The 12,405-nt window shown below is 34.9% G+C and overlaps 1 protein-coding gene across 1 annotated transcript in view; it reads right to left on the bottom strand.

The window, feature by feature from the left end:
* slit1a (slit homolog 1a (Drosophila)) overlaps positions 1 to 12,405 on the bottom strand; it is a 317,948-nt gene that overhangs the window by 123,725 nt on the left and 181,818 nt on the right. The window contains 2 exon segments of the mRNA XM_062058155.1: positions 1,364 to 1,527; positions 2,184 to 2,255. Of these exon segments, the coding sequence (XP_061914139.1) occupies positions 1,364 to 1,527; positions 2,184 to 2,255 (236 nt within the window).

Raw genomic sequence — 12,405 nt, 5'->3', positions numbered from 1 at the left:
TCTTTACAAGATCACCAAACTCTCCAAAATAAAAACTGACTAGATAAAATAAAACACATTAAAATTAAATAACTATTATTTATTGACAAATATATAAACATATATATTAGGGATGTCCGATAATGGCTTTTTGCCGATATCCGATATTCCGATATTGTCCAACTCTTAATTACCTATACCGATATCAACCTATACTGATATATACAATCGTGGAATTAACACATTATTATGCCTAATTTGGACAACCAGGTATGGTGAAGATAAGGTCCTTTTTAAAAATAATAATAAAATAAGATAAATAAATTAAAAACATTTTCTTGAATAAAAAAGAAAGTAAAACAATATAAAAACAGTTACATAGAAACTAGTAATGAATGAAAATGACTAAAATTAACTGTTAAAGGTTAGTATTATTAGTGGACAATCATGTGTGCTTACGGACTGTATCCCTTGCAGACTGTATTGATATATATTGATATATAATGTAGGAACCAGAATATTAATAACAGAAAGAAACAACCCTTTTGTGTGAATGAGTGTAAATGGGGGAGGGAGGTTTTTTTGGGTTGGTGCACTAATTGTAAGTGTATCTTGTGTTTTTTATGTTGATTTAATTAAAAAAAACAAAAAACGATACGAATAATTTCCGATATAACATTATCGGACATCTCTAATATATATATATATATATATATATATATATATATATTTAAAAAAATCCCCTGAAGAGCAGAGAAACCAGCGAAAAAGGCTTGTATGGATGCAATAGCCACTGTGTTTTTTCCTGACCTAACGTATATATGTTGATGTCACGTTATCAATGGGAAAATGCATTTTTAGGAGACACCGAGAGTAACAAGCAGTAGAAAATGGATTAGAAAGGACCGATTTAAAATAATAATAATAATAATAATAATAATAATAATAATAATAATATTAATAATAATAATAATAATAATTTAAATAATACTAATAATAATAATACAAAAAAAATAATAATATTTTTTTATTCTTTTGAAACTTGGGACTTCCCACTGGCCGGATTTTGGACGCTGGCGGGCCGTAGTTTGGGCACTCCTGTTGTAAGCGTTAAGAATGCGACTTAAATCATTGTTTTCTGGTGGCAAAAGCTTGTTTCTGGAACAGATTCATGACTATCACAGACTATTAGTTTAAAAATAGTCTTCCAACCCAAACAAAGCAGGTCACCAAGACCTGCAAGCTGGGAAGGTACAGTATGTGTGCAACAAGGGAGTCACAGTAGCTACCAGAAAATAGACACCAGCAAGGATCTACCAAACATGGTTAGATAACCACATTTACGTTCTAAATACGATGCCAAATCCTTGTGGCGTTCTCTTACCCGAGCAGCTGAATTCGTGTTTCTGCACCTCGGCCACATTGAGACCTTTGAGCTCGGGCGGGGCCGTGCACTGGGTGAACAGACCAATGGTGGGCCGCTGCCGGAGCCACTGGGCCAACCAGGCCAGATGACAGTCACAGTTGAGATTGTTGGAGTGGAGACGGCTGTAAAAGAAAGAAGAAGAAAAAAAAAGAAGCTATTTGAAGATCTCCTTCTGCCTCAATTGCCAGTTAATTTGACAGCGAGTGAAGACACAAATAGCCCAAACGTGTCCGTTCTTTCCTTGAACTCATTACAAGCGACCGCTGTGGCTGAAGGCGCTCCATAACGTGCAACATGAAGGACGGTAAATGATGCCTTCTGCATGCGGAGAAGGAGCCAATACTCCAAACATGGCATTCCCGGAATGCTGCCTTGGTCCGGAATAGCCCGCTTTGGTGTTTTGACCATGTATCCATGTGCACAGACGCATACAACACACCAAATGTGGCCCCACTGCGAGCGAGGAAGCCCCAAAAGGCACCGCAAGAACATTGGAGGCCCGACTGTGAGTGTTTGAGCATGCATGTTTTCATTTGTACTTTGAGTAATCACATCATTGCACAATGGGCTCCTATTTGTGTCTATAAGGCCGGTTGTTGTTGTGTTTAGATGAGATAATAGCTCCTGGCTCTGCTACAGACCCCACTGTGGTTCTTTGCGGTTTCTGTGGGGGCCCCTCTATACTGACTGGAAGGACAGAGCGTATGGACTTCAGCGCTCACTCTACTGAGGCCATTTGGTGTGTTATTTCTAAAGCAGGAAAATAGGTGTCACTCACAAGGTTCGCAGTTTGGGCATGTGGTTGAAGCTGGAAACCGGGATGCTGCTGATGTTGTTGTTGTTCAGGGTTCTGCGGGAAGAAAAGAGCAACATTGATTGATTGAGACTTTTATTAGTAGATTGCACAGTACAGTAAATATTCCGTACAATTGACCACTAAATGGTAACACCTGAATACGTTTTTCAACTTTCAACCACGTTAATCAATTCATGGTAAATATGTAACAATGTAACGGCTCGGGGGATGAATTGGCTTTAATGATGTCATTGCATTACTATGCGCTCCTGGAGCCTTTTTAGGACCAGCAAATGTGAGAAAAATATAAAATAAAAGTACCCGCATTCTTTTACTACGAAGCCACACTGTTGTAACACGTGGCTTGGCATTGTCTTGCTGAAATAAGCAGGGGCGTCCATGATGGCAAACTTATGTGCCTTTCAGCATTAATGGTGCCTTCACGGATGTGTAAGTTACCCATGCCCTGGGCACTAATACACCCCCATATCATCACAGATGCTGGCTTTTGAACTTTGCGCCTAGAACAATCCGGATGGTTCTTTTCCTCTTTGGTCCGGAGGACACAACGTCCACAGTTTCCAAAAACAATTTGAAATGTGGACTCGTCAGACCACAAAACACTTTTCCACTTTCTATCAGTCCATCTTAGATGAGCTTGGGCCAAGCAAAGCCGGCGGCGTTTCTGGGTGTTGTTGATTAATGGCTTTGGCTTTGCATAGTAGAGTTTTAGCTTGCACTTAAAGATGTAGCGACCAACTGTAGTTACTGACAGTGGTTTTCTGAAGTGTTCCTGAGCCCATGCGGTGATATCCTTTACACACTGATGTCGCTTTTTCATGCAGTACCGCCTGAGGGATCGAAGGTCTGTAATATCATCGCTTACGTGCAGTGATTTCTCCAGATTTTCTGAACCTTTTGATGATATTACGGACCGTAGATGGTGAAATCCCTAAATTCCTTGCAATAGCTGGTTGAGAAATGTTGTTCTTAAACTGTTGGACAATTTGCTCACGCATTTGTTGACAAAGTGGTGACCCTCGCCCCATCTTTGGAGCGGAACCCTTCAGAGTCATATAACTTGGCACTTGACACATGTTAACTGTTAGCATGTTAACATGAACGTGCAAACGTTTTTAGCCAATTTTGCAGCCGAACGCCTCAAACTCATAACTTGGTACTTGACATACGCCGTTAGCATGTTAACATTAATGTGTTAACTTTTTTTTTGTTTTTTTTTGCCAATTTTGCAGTGGAACGCTTCAGAGTCATATAACTTGGCACTTGACACATGCTAAATGTTAGCATGTTAAAATTAACGAGCACATTTTTTTTAGACAATTTTGCGGCCGAAAGCCTCAGACTCAATTAACTTGGTACTTGACACACGCTGTTAGCATGCTAAAATCAACGTGCTAAGTTTTTTTTAGCCAATTTTGCAGTGAAACGCTTCAGAGTAATATAACTTGGCACTTGACACATGCTAAATGTTAGCATGTTAAAATTAACGTGCAAACTTTTTTAGCCAATTTTGCAGCCGAACGCCTTAGACTCAATTAACTTGGTACTTGACACACGCTGTTAGCATGCTAACATCAACATGCTAACTTTTTTTTTAGCCAATTTTTCAGTGGAACGCTTCAGAGTCATATAACTTGGCACTTGACACATGCTAAATGTTAGCATGTTAAAATTAACGTGCTAACTTTTTTAGCCAATTTTGCAGCCGAACGCCTCAGACACAATCAACTTTGTACTTGACACACGCTGTTAGCATGCTAACATCAACGTGCTAACTTTTTTTTTTTAGCCAATTTTGCAGTGGAACGCTTCAGAGTCATATAACTTGGCACTTGACACATGCTAAATGTTATTTTTGGCTACTGTAACATTACACACAGTTTGAACAGTAACACTGTGTATGAATATAGGAAAATAAAACACTGTACTTTAATTAAATTATTCTTTGGCGTACTACTAGTTGTGGCCCGCGTACCACAGTTTGAATCAAAGCATCGAGGCTTGATTTTAGCTAACACCACTTCCAATACGCTATTGTTTGACCTCTGAGTCTTGTTGAAAAATCAACTTTTAAAATTATATATTTTATATAAGTAATGTATCTAATTAACTGTTTGATTGTTCTGTGTTTTATTTAAACAAACGCCTTAATTGCCCCCCCATCCGCTGGGGATGAATAAACTTTTTGGAATCTGGAAGACAATTTTGTTGTTTGGTGTTTTTAATGTAGCTCTATTCTCCCTCTCTCTCTCTCATGGTGGCACCCCGCTGAGAATATAACACCTCATTCCTCGCAGATGGGGAAACCTTTGCGCCTCCTACATGCGCGCGGGCGCACACACACACACACACACACACACACACACACACACACACACACACACACACACACACACACACACACACACACACACACACACACGCACACACTCACACACACTCTTGTATTTGTTACCTTCTTGAGACCTCCTAAAAATCTTTAGGACCACCCTTTCTAGATATATAAAGATTTGTATTTACAACATTAATAATATATACATACTATGCAAATATAAAAAAGCTTGTTGTGAAAAATTAGTTGGAATTTCACAAGAAAAAGGTCACAATTTCACAAGAAAAACTTAGAATTTTGGCAATATTATAATTAAAGTTGTAATTTTACTAAACGCAAGTCAAAATTTTACAAGAAAAATGGAACATTTGTGCAATATTGTGATAAAAGTTGGAATTTTACTCAATAACAAGAAAAGTTTAACATGTTGGCGACTTCATGAAGAGAGTCGTAATTTCACCCGACAAAAGTCACAATTTTATAAGAAAACTTAAAAATGTTGGCAATATTATAATAATAATAATCGTAATTTTACTTTGCAAAATTATGACAAATGTCATCATTTTACTCAAAAAAAGTCACTATTTTACGAGAACAACAAAAAAATTGGCACTATTGTGAGAGAAGTCAGAATTTTATATGACAAATCTCACCATTTTGCATAAAAAAAGTAATACGTTTACGAGACAATATTGCAATAATACAGAAACAGAAAGAATATGAGAAATTGTTCCCAATTTTATATGAAAAAAAGTTGACACATTGTGAGAAAAAGACTGTTTTTAGTTCATTTATTTTTGGGGGGGGAATTTTTTGTTTGTAACTGGTTTTTAATCTTCATTATTTACTTCAAGTTATTACAGTATGTCTCTATATACATACTTAATTTATTTTTTTAAATTAATTTTGGCCAAAGGGGGCACATTTCAATTTCTTACATCACTTGTTATTACATATGTTGGCCAGAGGGGGAGCACTTCAAATTTTTTAAACACACTTGTTAATTCATATGTTGACCAGAGGGGGAGCACTTTTAAAACCGACACACAGTCAATTTGAAAAATCCCTCCTTTTTGGGACCACCCTAATGTTGATAGATTTCACCACCAGGGGTGCAAATGAGACATTCTCTATTAGATGCAATGGTTTTCCGTATTGGGACCATGATTTATGTCCTAACTTGTTCACCGCTCCTCATATGGAAGCTACTTTTCCTTGTTGATGTCTCAAGAAGGGTAGATTTACAAGAACACACACACACACACACACACACACACACACACACACACACACACACACACACACACAAACACATAATATTGTATTTGTTACCTTCTTGAGCCTCTAAAAAATGCCTACCACTTTAAGACCACCCTTTCTAGATATATAAAGATTTGTATTTACATTAATAATATATACATACTATGCAAATACAAAAAAGTGTGTTGGGGAAAAATGAGTTGGAATTTCACAAGAAAAAGGTCACAGTTTCACAAGAAAAACGTAGAATTTTGGCAGTTTTATAATAAAAATCGTAATTTTACTCAACGCGAGTCAAAATTTTACAAGAAAAACTGAACATTTGTGCAATGTTATAATAAAAGTTGGAATTTTACTCAATAACAGTCGCAATTTTATAAGAAAAGCTTAACATTTTGGCAATTTTATAAAAGGGGCATAATTTTACTTGACAAAAGTCACAATTTTATAAGAAAACTTAAAAATGTTGGCAATATTATAATAATAATAATCGTAATTTTACTTTGCAAAATTATGACAAATGTCATCATTTTACTCAAAAAAAGTCACTATTTTACGAGAACAACAAAAAAATTGGCACTATTGTGAGAGAAGTCAGAATTTTATATGACAAATCTCACCATTTTGCATAAAAAAGTAATACTTTTACGAGACAATATTGCAATAATACAGAAACAGAAAGAATATGAGAAATGGTTCCCAATTTTATACGAAAAAAAGTTGACACATTGTGAGAAAAAGACTGTTTTTAGTTCATTTATTTTTTGGGGGGGGAATTTTTTTGTTTGTAATTGGTTTTTAATCTTCATTATTTACTTCAAGTTATTACAGTATGTCTCTATATACATACTTAATTTATATTTTTAAATTAATTTTGGCCAAAGGGGGCACATTTCAATTTCTTACATCACTTGTTATTACATATGTTGGCCAGAGGGGGAGCACTTCAAATTTTTTAAACACACTTGTTATTTCATATGTTGACCAGAGGGGGAACACTTTTAAAACCGACACACAGTCAATTTGAAAAATCCCTCCTTTTTGGGACCACCCTAATGTTGATAGATTTCACCACCAGGGGTGCAAATGAGACATTCTCTATTAGATGCAATGATTTTCAGTATTGGGACCATGATTTATGTCCTAACTTGTTCACCGCTCCTCATATGGAAGCTACTTTTCCTTGTTGATGTCTCAAAAAGAGTAGAAATACAAGTACACACACACACGCACTCTTGTATTTGTTACCTTCTTGAGGCTCTAAAAAATTCGTACCTCCTTAGGACCACCCTTTATAGGTATATAAAGATTTGTATTTACAACATTAATAATATATACATACTATGCAAATATAAACAAGTGTGTTGGGAAAAAATGAGTTGGAATTTCACAAGAAAAAGGTCACAGTTTCACAAGAAAAACGTAGAATTTTGGCAGTGTTATAATAAAAGTCGTAATTTTACTCAACGCAAGTCAAAATTTTACAAGAAAAACGAAACATTTGTGCAATGTTATGATAAAAGTTGGAATTTTACTCAATAAAAGTTGCAATTTTATAAGAAAAGCTTAACATTTTGGCAATTTTATGAAAAGAGTCATAATTTTACTCGACAAAAGTCACAATTTTATAAAAAAACTTAAAAATGTTGGCAATATTATAATAATAATCTGAATTTTACTTGGCAAAATGATGACAAAAGTCCTAACTTGTTGACCGCTCCTCATATGGAAGGCACTTTTCCTTGTTGGTGTCTCAAGAAGGGTAGAAATACAAGAACACACACACACACACACACACACACACACACACACACACACACACACACACACACACACACACACACACACACACCCCAGTCGCCCCTGTGTGGAGTCCATAGACACATCACGGTGGAATCGTGGGCATCAGCTGCAGTCGGGGAATCGGGTCATTTCAATCAGCCTAATAACCCCTCGCCATATTTCAACCTGTCCCCCCCCCTCCCCCCTCCCCCATAAAGCCTCCACATACAGACCCCATCAAAACAACCCCCACTTACACCTTTATGACAAGCTATCACTACATCTGCAATCCATCCACGCCATGAAAGCAGCCTTTAAATGGCTTTTTTGTGGTCTCCCCTGCACTCCCTTACAAAAGCAGTCTTTTACTAGAAAAATAACAAGGCTGCCGAAGCCCTTGTGGCCCAAACTGCCTTTGTTTTAGGGGGCGGGCTCACACAAAGGCTTGTGAATACAAATGATGATTAGTTGAAAAAAAAAAAAAAAAAAAAAAAAAAAAATGGCACCAGTGAGTCCAGGATACTTGAGAAGGATTTTGATCAGGCTGCTGACAAGCTGACCCAGAGATGGAAAAGGCTCTCTTTATGGGGGGTGTTCATGTGATGGAGACTGTAGGACAAGGCTGCCCAAACTTTTTGTCTCTGAGGGCCAAAGTAAAAATGTGCCAATGGTCTGAGGGCCAAATTTTTACCATGCAACAGCACCAGGAGTGAGTAATGCAACCTTATACACCATATATAAATATATAACTAGTAGAGGTTGTCAGGTTCAATAAATGGCAACTAGTTAGCATGTAAACAAAAATATAGATTTTACAGTAAAAAAAATGAATTTTTCTATAAAATGTACAGATTTTTCCCACCAAATTACTGTAAATTGAAAAACTGTTGTTTTTACGTTAGAATTCCGGTGACTGAGCTGCCAGTTTTTTTTTTGCGTAAAATCTATGGCCAATTTTTTTTTACAGTGCATTACTGTAAATAGAAAAACTGTTGTTTTTACGTTAAAATTCCGGTGACTAAGGTGCCGTTTTTTTACCGTAAAATCTAAGGCCTTTTTTTTTTTTTTTTCTACAGTGCATTACTGTAAATAGAAAAACAGTACCATTTTTATTTTTACTGCAAAATTCTGCAGACTGTGCTACTACTTTTTTTACTGTAAAATCTAAGTTCCCTGTTTTTACAGCATATTACTGTAAATGAAAAATGACACCACTGATGATTTTATGGTAAATTTCTGGTCAGGTTTTTACAGGTTTTAATGTGCCTTTTTTTATTTTAACAGTACAGCCTTGCGAACATGCCATCAATGATTGTACAGCTCAATAGATGGCAACTAGTTAGCAAGTTAACAAAAATATAGCTTGTACAGTAAACAGAATTTTACAATAAAATGTACAGTTTTTTCCCACCAAATTACTGTAAATTGAAAAACTGTTGTTTTCACGTTAGAATTCCGGTGACTGAGCTGCCAGGTTTTTTTAGCGTAAAATCTATGGCCAATTTTTTTTTACAGTGCATTACTGTAAATAGAAAAACTGTTGTTTTTACGTTAAAATTCCGGTGACTAAGGTGCCAGTTTTTTACCGTAAAATCTAAGGCCTTTTTTTTTTTTTACAGTGCATTACTGTAACTAGAAAACAGTACAATTGTTATTATTTACCTCAAAATTAATTTCCATTTGTGCAGCTACATTTTTACTGTAAAACTGTAAAAGTTCCCTGTTTTTACAGCGAATTACTGTAAATAAAAAAATGGCACAGTAAATTTCTGGTCAGGTTTTTACAGTAAAATTAGACTTTTTGTTTTTTTTACAGTACAGCCTTGAGAACATGCCATCAATGATTGTACAGCTCAATAGATGGCAACTAGTTAGCATGTTAATAAAAATATAGCTGTTATGGTAAAAAAAACTGAATTTTACAATAAAATGCACAGTTTTTTCCCACCAAATTACTGTAAATTAAACAACTGTTGTTTTTATGTTAAATTCCGGTGACTAAGCTGACAGTTTTTAACCATAAAATCTATGGCTATTTTTTTTTTTTACAGTGCATTACTGTAAATAGAAAGACAGTACCATTGTTATTGTTACCGCAAAATTCATTTCCATTTGTGCAGCTACTTTTTTACTGTAAAACTGTAAAAGTTCTCTGTTTTTACAGTGCATTACTGTAAATAAAAAATTGGCCTTTTTTTTTTTTTTTTAACAGTACAGCCTTACGAACACTTCAAATAAAAAAATGGCACGGTAAATTTCTGGTCAGGTTTTTACTGTAATATTTGACTTTTTTTTTTTTACAGTACAGCCTTGCGAACATGCCATCAATGATTGTACAGCTCAATAGATGGCAACTAGTTAGCATGTTAATAAAAATATAGCTTTTACAGTAAAAAACTGAATTTTACAATAAAATGTGCAGTTTTTTCCCACAAAATTACTGTAAATTGAAAAACTGTTAATTTGATGTTAAAATTCCGGTGACGAAGCTGCCAGTTTTTTCTAACGTAAAATCTATGGCCATTTTTTTTTTACAGTGCATTACTGTAAATACAAAAACAGTAACATTGTTATTTTTACCGCAAAACTCTTTTTTACTGTAAAATCTAAGTTCCCTGTTTTTACAGCGCATTCCTGTAAATTAAAAAATGATACCAGTGATGATTTTATGGTAAATTTCTGGCCAGGTTTTTACAGTAAAATGTGACTTTTTTTTCTTCTTTTTTTTTTACAGTACAGCCTTGTGAACATGCCATCAATATTGTCAGGTTAAATAGATGGCAAAAATATAGCTTTTACGGTAAAATCGGAATTTTACAATAAAATGTATAGTTTTTTTTCCTCACCAAATTACTGTAAATAGAAAAACAGTACCATTGTTATTTTTACCGCAAAACTACGCCGACTGTGCAGCTACTTTTTTACTGTAAAATCTAAGTTCCCTGCTTTTACAGCGCATTACTGTAAATGACATATGGCACGGTAAATTTCTGGTCAGGTTTTTACAGTAAAATATGACTTTTTTTTACAGTACAGCCTTGTGAACATGCCATCAATGTTGTCAGGTTAAATAGATGGCAAAAATACAGCTTTTACGGTAAAACCGGAATTTTACAATAAAATGTATAGTTTTTTTCCCCACCAAATTACTGTAAATGGAAAAACTGTTGTTTTTACATTAAAATTCCGGTGACTAAACTGCCAGTTTATTACCGGTTAAATTTCTGGTCAGGTTTTTACAGTAAAATTTGACTTTTGTTTTACAGTACAGCCTTGTGAACATGCCATCAATGTTGTCAGGTTAAATAGATGGCCAAAATAAACCTTTACGGTAAAATCGGAATTTTCACAATAAAATGTACAGTTTTTTTCCCCACCAAATTACTGTAAATGGAAAAACTGTTGTTTTTACGTTAAAATTCCAGTGACTAAACTGCGAGTTTATTACCGGTTAAATTTCTGGTCAGGTTTTTACAGTAAAATTTGACTTTTGTTTTACAGTACAGCCTTGTGAACATGCCATCAATGTTGTCAGGTTAAATAGATGGCCAAAATATAGCTTTTACGGTAGAATCGGAATTTTCACAATAAAATGTACAGTTTTTTTCCCCACCAAATTACTGTAAATGGAAAAACTGTTGTTTTTACGTTAAAATTCTGGTGACTAAACTGACAGTTTACTACTGGTAAATTTCTGGCAAGGTTTTTACAGTAAAATGTGACTTTTTTTTTTTTTTTACATTACAGCCTTATGAACATGCCATCAATGTTGTCAGGTTAAATAGATGGCAAAAATACAGCTTTTACGGTAAAACCGGAATTTTACAATAAAATGTATAGTTTTTTTCCCCACCAAATTACTGTAAATGGAAAAACTGTTGTTTTTACGTTAAAATTCTGGTGACTAAACTGACAGTTTACTACTGGTAAATTTCTGGTAAGGTTTTTACAGTAAAATGTGACTTTTTTTTATTAGTTTTTTTACATTACAGCCTTATGAACATGCCATCAATGTTGTCAGGTTAAATAGATTGCAAAAATATAGCTTTTACAGTAAAACCGGAATTTTACAATAAACTGTACAGTTTTTTTCCCCACCAAATTACTGTAAATGGAAAAACTGTTGTTTTTACGTTAAAATTCCAGTGACTAAACTGACAGTTTATTACCGGTTAAATTTCTGGTCAGGTTTTTACAGTAAAATGTGTCTTTTGTTTTACAGTACAGTCTTGTGAACATGCCATCAATGTTGTCAGGTTAAATAGATGGCCAAAATTAAAGATTAAAGTACCAATGATTGTCACACACACACTAGATGTGGTGAAATTTGTCCTCTGCATTTGTCCCATCCCCTTATAGCTTTTACGGTAAAATCGGAATTTTCCCAATAAAATGTACAGTTTTTTTCCCCACCAAATTACTGTAAATGGAAAAACTGTTGTTTTTACGTTAAAATTCCGGTGACTAAACTGCGAGTTTATTACCGGTTAAATTTCTGGTCAGGTTTTTACAGTAAAATTTGACTTTTGTTTTACAGTACAGCCTTGTGAACATGCCATCAATGTTGTCAGGTTAAATAGATGGCCAAAATTAAAGATTAAAGTACCAATGATTGTCACACACACACTAGATGTGGTGAAATTTGTCCTCTGCATTTGTCCCATCCCCTTATAGCTTTTACGGTAAAATCGGAATTTTCCCAATAAAATGTACAGTTTTTTTCCCCACCAAATTACTGTAAATGGAAAAACTGTTGTTTTTACGTTAAAATTCCGGTGACTAAAATGCCAGTTTATTACCGGTTAAATT

The sequence above is a fragment of the Entelurus aequoreus genome, linkage group LG09, assembly GCF_033978785.1.
Source record: "Entelurus aequoreus isolate RoL-2023_Sb linkage group LG09, RoL_Eaeq_v1.1, whole genome shotgun sequence".
NCBI lineage: Eukaryota > Metazoa > Chordata > Actinopteri > Syngnathiformes > Syngnathidae > Entelurus > Entelurus aequoreus.
Note: the sequence above shows the minus strand (reverse complement) of the source record. Positions and strands in the feature narration are given on the sequence as shown.